The 13,252-nt window shown below is 46.9% G+C and overlaps 1 protein-coding gene across 2 annotated transcripts; it reads left to right on the top strand.

Annotated features, from left to right (window-relative positions):
* The first annotated feature begins 1,346 nt into the window (after positions 1 to 1,346).
* On the top strand, positions 1,347 to 2,526 carry LOC118589687 (apoptosis-associated speck-like protein containing a CARD). 2 transcript variants are annotated; one of them, XM_036197185.1, is made up of 3 exons: positions 1,347 to 1,702; positions 1,920 to 1,976; positions 2,202 to 2,526. In XM_036197185.1, the coding sequence occupies exons 1-3, from the start codon at positions 1,429 to 1,431 to the stop codon at positions 2,453 to 2,455; spliced, it is 585 nt and encodes a 194-aa protein (XP_036053078.1). In that variant the 5' UTR covers positions 1,347 to 1,428; the 3' UTR covers positions 2,456 to 2,526. The 2 variants fall into 2 exon arrangements, with proteins under 2 accessions (XP_036053078.1, XP_036053087.1); XM_036197194.1 differs by lacking the exon at positions 1,920 to 1,976.
* Positions 2,527 to 13,252: the final 10,726 nt, after the last annotated feature.

The raw sequence follows: 13,252 nt of genomic DNA, 5'->3' as shown, positions 1-13,252 counted from the left end.
CCCTGCAAACTTAATCCACAACTTAACCATGTTAAGAGGTAGAACTTTGCCAGTCCTGGTGGCACAGACCTTGATCCAAACACTTGAGATGCAGAGGCAGGCGGATCTCTGAATTCGAGGACAGCCTTGTTTACAGAGCTCCAGGACAGCCAGGTATCCTGGGGGTGGGGGTAGGGAAAGTGGGAACTTAAGCCAGATGTGGTAGAATACACCTGCAGTTTCCAATTCCAGACATCCATCAGGAGACTGAGTAAAAGGACTAGCCTAGGTGAGATAAGCAAGACCTTAGCTAAAATAAATAGACAATCATTAGGTGGTGGTGACTAGGTAGAGTGCCCTTGGCACTATCCCCAGCATTATAACAACCTCCCCCCAAAAATACCACAAGAGCTACAAATAAGTGGCTCTGTTAACCAGCAGTAGTTGGTAGTATGGTCTAGCTGGGTAGAAGGGGAGGGGCTCGTAAGCCTGGGAAGAGCATTTGCCAAGACTTGAAAAGGCAGCTGAGAGAAACTGGGAGGCCAGTGTGGCTGGAGCTTGAAGAGAAAGTAGTGAGGTACACACAAGACTGGACAGGTTAAAAACTGGGATGGGCCAGCAGAACCTCCCCAGCCATATTTAAAGCAGGTCAGGGATTCTGAGTACGGAGCAGGCTCCAATGTCATCCCGACCAGTCCCAAGAGTGTGGGGTATCTAGCTGTTCACTCAGGTCTCCCCACAGTTTAGAGTTTTCTTATCTAGTGCTGTTGTCATCACCCCACAAGACATTTAACTACTGGGCATTTGGTAAGGTCTCAAGAGGCCTTAGCCCTTCCAACCCAACCTCTCATACCCCAGGCCCCCTCCTCCAGATGTGAGGCTGAGAGATGGGTGAAGGAAATGTTTGATACATATGCCTGAAACTAAGGCCAAGACACAGTCACTTTCTTTTACGTGTGGAATTTGGGGGGCCAGCGTTCTAGCTGTTGCAATTCTAATATTCTATGGCATGAGAGAGGATCCTAAGACCTGGAGAAATGAGATTTGGGGTTTCTACATTCTCAAGATTATAAGCTTCTATACTCCCTCCGGTAAACTTAGACTAAACGGAAACAGGCTAGTGTTCAGCGCCTGCTGGTTTACAAGCAAGAACTCCTGAGCCTCTCAGCATCTCCCAAACAGCCAGAGAATAACAATTTAGCTCCATCCTCCATCTCCATCTCCCTACCTCCAACACACCTCCACCAGTTCCATCCCTGCCTAGCAAAGGCAGAGTCTGAAAGTCTTAGGGGCGGGAACCAAAACTTGCTAGCTGGGGAAAGAGCGGGCGCTGTAACTGGAAGAGGGTTGGGGAGTCTCGGCCCGCCCATCCGCCTAAACTGCTGACTTCCTGGTCACAGCCGGCCTCCGCAAGGGTAGCAGGCCACCGCGGCTGCGAACCCCAGAGCCATGGGGCAGGCGCGGGATGCCATCCTGGACGCTCTTGAAAACTTGACCCCGGAGGAGTTGAAAAAGTTCAAGATGAAGCTGCTGTCAGTGCCACTGCGCGAGGGCTATGGACGTATCCCGCGGGGGCCCCTGCAGCAGATGGACGCCATAGACCTCACTGACAAGCTTGTCAGCTTCTACCTGGAAGCTTATGGCGCGGAGCTCACAATGACTGTGCTTAGAGACATGGGCATGCAGGAGCTGGCTGAGCAGCTGCAAACCGTCATTCAGAGAGGTGAGTGTGGCTGCCCCCTGTTCGTCTACCCTCAACTTCCTGCACCCCGCCAGAGGCCTGCCTCTTTGGCTCTTAGATTTCTCTTCCTCTTACCTAAAAAAAAAAAAAAAAAAAAAATTCCCATTGTAGCCTTGAACTTAGCACCCTGGGTGGAGGGGACATCAGCTCCAGACAGATTATTGAAAACGGAAGAGAACCACCTGACATTTCTTTACAGAGTCTGGAGCTGTGGCAGCCGCAACCAGTGCCTCCCCTCAAAGGGCAGACAGAACAGGTGAGGCCTCCCCACCCTACCACACCCTTGCACAGCCTATCTATTGTACAACCCAAGGCCAGAGCCAAGATTAACCCTGCCTTCCTACTACCCACACATTTGGGGAGGGGGGAGTGTAGTTCACCTATGTAGTCATGGTGGGTGGACTTCCTTGATCCCCCACCCCTAAACTACATCTAATAAAATTTGAAGCACCGATCAGCATTGTTCTCACTTTGTCCTCAGCACACTTCGTTGACCGGCACAGACAAGCACTGATTACCAGGGTCACAGACGTGGACGGCGTGCTCGACGCCCTGTTTGGCAGTGTGCTGACTGAAGAACAGTACCAGGCAGTTAGAGCGGAAACCACCAATCCAAACAAGATGAGGAGGCTCTTCAGCTTCACCCCAGCCTGGGACCTGACCTGCAAGGACTTGCTCCTCAAGGCCCTGAGGGAAACACTACCCTTCTTGGTGGCTGACCTGGAGAAGAGCTGAGGTATTTTCTCCAGCTACAGCCCCTACCCATGTAACGCCTAACTTTGAATACACAAATTTTTAAAAAATCAGTTTGTACTGTTTTCTCTGCTCCCTTGGATGTTTGTGCCTAACTAAGCTACATTTCTAAAGCTGAGCTAAGGGGCGGGGCTCAGTGGTAGATCATGGACCTACCATGCACAATCCCCTGGGATTAGTCTCCAACCCCAAAATTCCAGAGTTCTGGTTTCACTGTTCTAGTGTGTAAGAGTTCTCGAATGATTCCTGGTTCCCCACTTGGGAGCATTTCCAGTGTGATCCCAAGGGATTACTCTTGAGAACACACTTAACATATCCATCCAAACCAAGTTAAAAATGGGGCTATGTGGGAATATATGGGGATATGTACAATGGGCTTAGAATCGGGAGGGCAGCCCTACCGGAGGCATCTAGAAACAGCCCATAAAAGATTCCTAATGTGCTCTACTTTTCCGTAAGTACACTGCTTTCAGGAGAGGCAGAGGTACCATCTGGTTACCAAGGAGACCGACAAGCACCTCAGCCTCGCTCCCTCAATCAGACTTGGTCTAGCCTCCTAGCTGCCACAGGTCTCCTAGTCCATCTCCAAAGGCCAGAGGAACCAAAACTGCTGCTCATGGGAACAGACTGTCTTACGATCACACCTGAACTTCCAGCATGCCCCTTAAGCCCACCCATCCGCATCTCCTCACACACACTTCCACATATACCCATATCCACTATTTGCTCACACCAGGCACTACTTACACACTTGGCATACAACTCTGGAAGGTCTTGAAATCTACTTGTCCCAGCATGCACAAAGACACACCTACTGGCTCAGAAAACATTTCCCAGTGTCTCTATGGTAAAGTAAACCACTGCCCCAGTATATTTTCACAAAGGACCCTTCTAATAGACTGGGCCTGTCATTAAAAGACAAAAACTGGGGTTAGGGATTTAGCTCAGTGGTAGAGCACTTGCCTAGCAAGCACAAGGCCCTGGATTCGGTCCTCAGCTCTGGCAAAAAAAAAAAAAAAAAAAAAAGACAAAAGCTTTTTTTCCCCTCAATTCCTATATTTTTTTAATTTTCATTTTTTTTTGTTTTTTTGGTTTTTTTTGTTTGTTTGGTTGGTGGGTTTTTTTGGGGGGGAGGAGGGGGAGGAGGGGGAGTTCGAGACAGGGTTTCTCTGTAGCTTTGTGACTGTCCTGGAACTTGCTCTGTAGACCAGGCTGGCCTCAAACTCAGAAATTCACCTGCCTATGCCTCCCAAGTGCTGGGATTAAAGGCATGTGCCTCCACCCCGCCCCCATAATTTTCATATAAACTTGTTAGACATGGTGGCACATGACTTTGATCCCAGCACTATCCCAAGCCAGCCCGGTCTACGGTGTTCCAGACCAGCCAGGGATACAGGGATATTAAGAGCCTGACTGAGAAAATAAAATTCCACAGGAATCTAATGGTTCCATCAGACAGGTACCTAAATAACACTTTTGCAAGAGTAGCTACAGGGCTGGGGATGGAAGTCCACTGTAGAGGGCTTGTCTACCATGCCTAAACCCTGGGTTTGTTCCTGCCCTCCATGAGAACACCTGTGCATCGCTGCACTGTGGAGACAGAGGCATGAGAGTAGAGGGGAGGCTGGGATAGAATGGCCCTGAAGCTCACAGGCAGCTAGCTAGTATGCAACACAGCAGCAGGAAGAACTGACTCCCACAAGTTTGTCCTCAAACCTCTAAGTACAGACACATGTGTTTACACACACACACACACACACACACACACACACACACACACACACACACACACTCTTTTAAAATTTCTTTAAAAAGGATAAACAAGCCCTTGGAACTGGAGAAACCACTCAGCAGTCAAGGGTGGCTGTTCTTCCAGAGGGACCAAGTTCAATATAGAATGCCCATATGAAGAATCAGTCTGTAACACCTGTTCCTGGTAATTTGATGCCCTCTTCTGGTTTTAGCAGGGACTGCATGCACATGGTGCACAGACATGCAAAAAAATTTTAAAAATTTTTAAGTTTAGCCATGGCTCCTGATCTCACCAAAGGCCATGCAATAACACAGGATCTGGGCTGTCACCTGAGGCAAGATGGGGATCTGAGAGTCATGCTGCAGCTGGGGCCATAAAGATCTGAGTGACCTGTACTGCCACAAGATGCCCTGGTGACATCTGAGCCCAGGCTTTCTGAGGACCATGCCTGGGTCTGTGTTGATGTCCATGGCCTGTGTGCCACCAAAGGCCACACAGATGCCTGGGGTCTAGGCCCACAATCTGTGGCCATGCTGGCACCCAAGGCCATGGCACCACTGAGGCCACACCAATCTGAGTGACCTGCACTGTCATGTGGGGCCATGGTATGTGTCACCTGGGCTAAGGCTGCTGCCTAGGGCCATGTCTGGGTCTGTAGTTCTATGGCAGCTAGGTCTGTGTTGATGTCTGTTGCTCCTGATATCAAAGACCATGCCAATGCCAGGGGTCTGAGGCACCACCTGGGGTTACATTGGTGTCTGAGGGCCACTCTGCTGCTGGAAGCATGCCAATCTGAGTGGCCTATGCTGCCACGTGGGGTCACGGTGACATCAGAGCCCAGGCTGCTGCTAGGAACCATGTCTGGGTTTGTGGTCCTACCACAGCCAGGATCTGTGTTGATGTCCGAGGCCCATGATGCCACCAAGAGCCACACAGATGTCTGGAGTCTAGGTTGCATCCTGTGACCATGTGGTGTTAGTGGCTATTCTGCCAATCTGAGTGGCCTGTACTGTCACCCAGGGCCATAGCTGCTCCATGACCCTACAGCAGCCCATGGCTCCCGATACCATCAAAAATCATGCCAATGCCAGGGGTCGGGGCTGCCACCTAAAGCCATGTTGGTGTCTGAGGGCCACACCAATCTCAGTGGCCTGCACTGCTTGCTACTTGCGGCCATGGTGACATCCATGCCCAGGCTGCTGCTGGAGACCATGTCTGGGTGTGTGGTCTTTCCACAGCCAGGTTCTGTGTTGATATCCATGCCCCATGGTACCACCAAAGGCCACATGGATGCCCAGGTCTAGGGCACAACCTGTGGCCATGTTGGTGTCTGAGGGCTGTATTATCACTAGAGCCATACCTATCTGGGTGGCCCACGCTGCCACACAGGGTCATGATGTCTTCTGGGCCTGGATTGCCACTGGGATGGCCAGGTCTGGACAGCAGACCATGTTGGTGTCCAAGGGCATTGCTGGCACTGGGGCCATTCTGATCTGGGTGGCCTGTGCTGCCACCAGGCCATAGCGACATCTGGGCCCGAGCTGCTGCTGTAGCTGGGGTTAATGATAATGTCCATGGCCTGTGTTACCAGAGAGGGTCATAGGAACCATGTATGTTGAAATCCGAGGGCTAATGCTAAGACAGCGCTGCTCCCCCTCACTGGACACTGTAGCAGGAGCTGCCTCCCTCCACCAACTCACTCCCATACTCTGGAGATGGCCCCACCACTCACCATAGGCATGGGAAAGCTGACCCTGATGGCACCCTAGGAGAGCTGGCTCTGCCCCTTGCTGGAGGAGAACAGTTCCAGTGGTCTAAACCAACCAGTTCAACCACCACCCAGACCCACATCATGGACTTTGGGTCAGCCCACGCTAACATCTACCCCATCTATGACCTGCTGGAGTAAGTGAAGGGACTGGGCCTGCAGAACAATAATCACAGGATCTCAGGGCAAGAGCAGGATATCCAAGAGTCGTTTCGGTGAGGGTCCAGTGAGGATGGTGTGCTAGAGGCCTTGACCAGACCAAGGACTCATTGCAATGAGCATTTGCAAGTAAAGCTGATTGGACAAAAGGGTCTACTGTGTGACACACTACAGCTTCCAATGCCACTAGGATGAATGAAGAGGTATTAGAGGAGGTGATTTGTCTTGTTTTGAATTAATTTGGGGGGGGCGGTTCATGCTGCATGAGTAAAAACAGATATGAATGGATTAGAAGTGAGCAGGATGTGGGTGCATGTGAAATTCGCAAAGAATCAACAAAGAATTCTGTTTAAAAAGGAAAAACGCTTGGGAGACATAAGCAGGCAGATCTCTGGGTTCTAGGAGTCATTCAGTCAGAATTACAAAGTAAGTACCAGTCTCAATTTTGTTTTTGTTTTTGCTTTTTGTTTTTTGTTTTTTTTGAGACATGGTCTCTGGGTAGCTTTGTGCCTTTCCTGGAACTCACTCTGTAGCCCAGGTTGGCCTCAAACTCACAGAGATCCACCTGCCTCTGCCTCCCGAGTGCTGGGATTAAAGGCATGCGCCACCATGCTCAGCCTGAAGCAGCGTAGTTAATAGTTGCCCCAAGGGCTGAGGAGATGGCTGGGGGTTAGTGGGTGAGAGACTAAAGTACTTGCTGAACAAAGGTAAGGACCTGAATTCAGACCCCAGAACCTATATAAAAGCTGGAAACACTAACAAACTAACCTTCTGTGGTAAAATGGGAAGCAGAGACAGAATGCCTGGAAGCTCCCAGACTGGTCAAGATCCCCTAATTCAAACATGGTAGAAAGCAAGGACCAACACCCTAGGTTGTCCTTTGACCTCCACATATAAGCCCTGGCCCTGGTGCTTGGAACACACACACACACAATCAGATCTTGGAGACTCTCTTTCCCCTACATATTTTTTCCCTGGGAGTAGGGAAGAATTTAGTTCTAGAAGTCTTAGATTTAAGACATAACAGTGGTTGCATAAAAGTTTTAGCCAGGCAGTGGTGGCGCACGCCTGTAATCCCAGCACTCAGGAGGCAGAGCCAGGCGGATCTCTGTGAGTTCAAGGCCAGCCTGGTCTACAAAGCGAGTTCCAGGAAAGGCGCAAAGCTACATAGAGAAACCCTGTCTCGAAAAACCAAAGAGTAAAAGTTTTAAAGGATGAAAAGTCAAACCTGGTCTTACTATAATGAAAGCTGTACCCTCAGCATCCCTCTGCAAAGTGGAAATAGTAAGACCTAGCTCATCTCTCAACAGCACTGGGAAATACACATTAGTGTCAATAACTCTTTCTAGTAAGATATTTAATCGCATCTGGGTGCCTGTGCTGCCCACTACATGGAAGACCATCTATCTAAAAGTACCTTCCAGTCTTGGTGGTATCTAAAGCTAACCCACAACACAGCCCCCACACATCTCCAGTGCATTGGAGCACATCCCAAAGCTAGACGTTCAGAACACTACAAGCAAGAACCAGAAGACGTGGTCAGATCAAAAAGTCAGGCCAAGACAAGAGGAGCTTTTGAAGACACTGGACAAAGTGATAAGACTCAAACTAATGTTCACCAGTAGTCCCAACCAGGAGTCACACAGAAATTCCCAACGTCACAGTTTATGCCAAACTCTTTAAGATCCACCCCCCTCTAACAGGCTTTCTGTGTAACCCTGGAACTTACTCTGAAGACCAGGCTGACCTCCAATTCAAGACATTCCCCTGCCTCTGCCTCTTGAGTGTTGGGATTAAAGGTGTGTGCTACACTGCCCATCTATGCCAAACTCTTACTGATGCCCAACCTAACAAAAACTAAAGTTACAAAAGAAAAATCTCGAACTTCTAAGTTTTGGGGGGGGCAGGTTGGCTTTATTGAGACAGGGTCTATATAGTGCTGACTGGCCTCCCACTCAAAAGATCTGCCTGCATCTACCTGAGTGCTGAGATTAAAGGTGTGCCAGGCTCAAAATTTTTAAGACTCACTGCATCACATTTTCCCATGTCTTCCACCCAAGTGCTGGGGCTACAGGTGGGCGCCATGTCCAAATTCAAAATGACAGACCTTCCTTCTCAATCTAGTCAAGCTTCAATCTTTGAACAAGAACAAAAGCCAGCCCAAGTTAGGCCTGTGCTACTTACAAAAATCTGTGTAGAGGCTGGGCATGGTAGCATACACCTTAATCCCAGCAATTAGGAGGCAGAAGCCTGGTCTACAGTGTTTCAGGACAGCCAGAGCTCATGATTCCAATTAACATACAGAAGAGATGATCCAAGCACACATTAACTTCCTCTTCCTAAAATTTATCTTTACTATTTTTAATTATGTATATACACATGTCTAGGGGTATAGGCATGTTTGTGGCCAGCGGCTTTGCATCACCCTGGAGGTGGAGTTTACAAGTGGTTTTTGATCTGCTTGATGCAGGTACAAGGGACCAAACCAACCTCTACAAGATCAGTGTGCTGATCTTGCTCAGTCTTTAAAAAAATGAAAATTTTTAAAAAAAGGTGGGAGAGGTTGAAGAAACAACTTAGTTAAGAGCACTTACTGTTCTTACAAAGCATCTAAATTTTTGGTTTTCAGCACCCAAATGTTGGCTCACAACCATTCATAGTACATATACATCCATAAGGCAAAACACTCATACATAAAATATGTAAACCTAAAAATTAAGATAGCTGTGTTTATTGGCAGGGAGGGGTGAGGACAGTGCAGGGATTGTGGACCTGTCATAAGTCAAGGCTGGAGAGATGACTCAGCGGTTCAGAGCACATACTGATCTTGTACCCACATCAAGCAGCTCAAAACCACCTGTAACTCCACGTCCAGGGAGACCCAAAACCAAAACCTCTGGCCACAAACACACACACACTCTCAGTCACACATGTATATACATAATTAAAAATAAAGATAAATCTAATGAAGAGGAAAAGTCAGGCAGAAAATGTGTGTCTGGGTCATCTCTCCTGTATGTTAATTGGTATCCTAGTTAGGTGTCTATTATCTGTCATAAACACCATGACCAAAAGCAACTTGTGGAGGAAAGGCTTTATTTGGCTTACATGTACTGCTCAGGTCATTATGATGAGAAAGAAGTCAGGGTAGGAACAAGGTAGGAACTGAATCAGTTAGTTAGTTCTAGGAGTCAGGTAGTAGGCCCATGCCTATAATCTTAGTACTCAACAGGTAGCAGATCACAAGTTCAAGGCCATCCTGTGCTATAATAAAGAGTCCATTTCAAATATAACAGGTCAACATGTGACATCACACTGGCATGTCACCATCAAAACACAAGAACACTATCAATGCGTGAAATTACACATGCCTAAGGTATTCGTGGAACAAGACAATTTCACATTTCCAACCCCAATATACAAATATCAATATTCCAAAACTTAAAAATACCAGAAACCCCAAAAACTCCTGATCCTAATTATTATGGATTTGGGTTATTAATAATCTGTACATTAAACTTAGGAAGAATTATTTAGACCACCTCAACTAACTAACACAAGTTTAGAGGTTTTCCCACCAGAGTGAGAATTTGCCTTTTTTAACTTGGAGACTAGTAGTTTTGATGAGAAAGGTTACCCAGTTGGGAAGGATTAGGAGCTGTGGTCTTTTGGAGGAGGTTGTATCACTGGAGGTAGCCTTTAGCTCAAGGCTTGTACCATTCCCAGTGCGTGCTCTGCACCGCCCCCCTTGTTTTTTGGGGGTTTTTTGTTTGTTTGTTTCTCAATAGATAGGGCTTCTCTGTCTACAGACTTGGCTGTCCTGGAACTTGTGTAAACCAAGCTGGCCTTGAACTCAGAGATCCACTTGTCTCTGCCTCTTCAGTGCCAGGATTAAAGGCATGCGTCACTACACTCAGGTGCTCTCTGCCTCATGTTGTCTATCTTGAGATGTGAGCTCTCAGTTGTTCTCACTACATACCTTTGCTCTACCATCAGGAACTCTAACTATAAACCCAATGAAATGCTTTTAGGTTGCCTTGGTCATGTTTTATCACAACTAAGACAAAGTCCATAGTAAACAAAATTGAACTTACCTCAAAAGACTATCAGCCTAGATGACAGCAAGGTTGCTACACTGTAGAGGTTTTTTAAAACCCCAGAAATTCCAAAGCACTAAATAATCTCAATTGGAAAACACTGACCTCTTGGGAGGTGTTGTATGGACAAGATGCCACTTGGAAACAACTGATATTCTTCAAAGCTTATTCTCATGGCCCTACCCATCCCCACCCAGCCTGTCAACCCACTTTTCGAAAGATGTTTAAAGGACTGGAGAGTGGTTCATATGTTAAACATACTTGCATTTAGTTTTGTTTTCAGCACCGCTATGGAGCCTACTGCACTCTCTGGCGCTCACAAATACCTGCAAACAAGTGGTATCCACTCACACACAGGAAATACTTAAGATAGCCTAATGTTGCTAACCTTGAATCCCAGCACTTGGAAGGTCTCCACGAGTTCAAGGTCAGTCTGGTCTACATAAGCAGTTCCAGACCAGCCAAAGCTACATAGTTTGCGTCAAAAAAAAAAAAAAAAAAAAAAAAAAAAGGAAGAAAGAAGGAAGGAAGGAAGGGAGGGAGGGAGGGAGGGAGGGAGGGAGGGGAGAGAGAGAGAGAGAGAGAAAGAAAGAAAGAAAGAAAGAGAGAGAGAGAGAGAGAAAGAGAGAGAGAAAAAGAAAAAAGAAATAACAGACTGCCTGGGTGGGGAGGGGGTGGAAATTAAAACCAAAGTCTTTTTGTTGTTGTTTTGGTTTTTTGAGACAAGAGTTTCACTCATTCTGTAGACTAGGATGGCCTCAAACTCAAATTCTGCCTCTGCCTGCTGGGACTGAAGGCATGCACCACCACCATCTGGCAAAATTAAAGTGCTTAAAGGATGCCCGAGCTTGGCTTTCCCTACAGCACCAGCACTCAACCAAACAGCACAAGTTTACCCCAACAAGCTGGCTAGCCCTCAACTGTTTCTCAACAAAGCCCTTCTCCTCCCAGCACACACAATACACCATAACCCAAAACCAACACTACAACCAAGAGTCATGAGCACAGTGTATTAGTGGGAGTGCTTCATCTACCAGACCCCTCTTATCCCAGACTCATGAATTCTGACAACTTCAGATTCAGTATTTCCCAAAGCTCTAAACTGCTAACCACCAAAAAATCTGAGATCAAATCTGCCAACATGCTCTAAGTTTAAGTCTATTCTCTGCATGCCAGCACTACTTGTGGTCTTTCCAGCTTTGGCTTCCAAATGCCAAGATGACAGGCATGTGCCATCACACTTGTTCTCCAAAAGCCCAACAAATGCATTAAAACTAAGTGTTGTAGCAGTATCACTTCTGGGCATATACCAAAGAAAATGGAATAAACAAAACTATGTCCAATACCCACTCTTTGCAGTACTCAGCAAGTTAAGCTATTCTAAGACACCAGCTAATTAAGTTTGTCGGGAATGTTTTGAGACAGGTGCTATGATTACAGGCATGAGCAGATGAGTTGTATGTGATATACTTTCATGTGTGCACAGCTCTATGCAGAGGCCAGACATTAACTGTCTTCCTCAACAGTTCTAATCACTGGAGCACTAGGTCATCCTCAGAAACTAGCAAGTCCAAGACCAGCCTGGGCTACCTGACTCTGGGGATTGGGGGGGGGGGGGGTGAGGGGGGTGGATAAGTACTGGAAAGAAGACAATAGTTAAGAGCACTTGTTGCTCTTCCAGAGAAGCTGGGTTCAGTTCTCAGCACTCACATGGTAACCCACAACCATCCCTAACTCCAAGTCTAAGGAGCTGATACCCTTTTCTGATCACCATGCATAACCAGAATACCCATGGTGCACATACACATGCAAGTAAATATTCGATGGAAGAATTCCCACAGAACAACAGCCAGTTTGACTCTGGAGTGTTAGCATTTAGCTTTGACTGCCTTTTGTGATTGCTACCTCCTGTCTCTGTACCTTCTGAGTGTTTTCCTAGGGGATCAAAGCCTATGCAAACTTAAGTTTAGGAACAACCCAGAAAACTGGTATTCTTTACTGAGATTTTACATTTGGTATTGTCACTGAGGGGCTTAGATCAAAGACTTTGGAACTGACTTCCTAAAGGCGTGAATTATATAACAAGAAAAGGTGTCTTTGCTCAGGGAGGGCAGTTCAGTCCAGAGACAATCCACCCTGCACCTCAAGGTGCCTCCATCTCATGATTCCACTAACACATGTGAACATCCACACCTGATATACAACTACACATTAAAAAGTTCCAGCACTCCAGAGAGAGGCAAGCAGTTACCTGAGATACCTGAGTTCAAGACCAGCCTGGTCTAAACAGTGAGGCCAGAGACCTTATCGCAAAAAACAAATGCATCGTTCAAAAAAAAAAAAAAAAATCACTTTAATAAAATAAAATCAATTGGCTGGTGGTGGAGGCGCATGCCTTTAATCCCATCACTCAGGAGGCAGAGGCAGGTGGATCTCTGTGAGTTCAAGCCCAGCCTAGTCTACAGAGCAAGATCCAGGACATCCACCAAAACTACACAGAGAAACCCTGTCTGGAAGAAACAAAAATAAATAAAAAATAAAATAAAATACAGGGGCTGGAGAGATGGCTCAGAGGTTAAGAGCACCGACTGCTCTTCCAGAGGTCCTGAGTTCAATTCCCAGCAACCACATGGTGGCTCACAACCATCTGTAATGAGATCTGGCGCCCTCTTCTGTATACATAATATAAATCTTTTAAAAAAATACAATAATATCAATTATAAGATGGGTGAAAGACATAGTTCAACATAGAAACAAGTAATGCAGCTAGGCAGTGGTGGCACTCGCCTTTAATCCCAGCACTCGGGAGGCAGAGGCGGGAAGCTCTGTCTGGTCTACAAAGTGAGTTCCAGAACAGTCAGAGCTGTTACACAGAGAAACTCTGTCTCCAAAAACCAGGAAAGAAAAAAACCCACACCACTGGGTGTCACAATTTTGTCATCAATGATGACTTGGCACCAGAACCAATTGTCTTGTTCATCCATTCATTTCATCTACCTACA

Source organism: Onychomys torridus, chromosome 1, assembly GCF_903995425.1.
Source record: "Onychomys torridus chromosome 1, mOncTor1.1, whole genome shotgun sequence".
Classification (NCBI taxonomy): Eukaryota; Metazoa; Chordata; class Mammalia; order Rodentia; family Cricetidae; genus Onychomys; species Onychomys torridus.
This window is presented reverse-complemented; position numbering and strand designations above follow the sequence as displayed.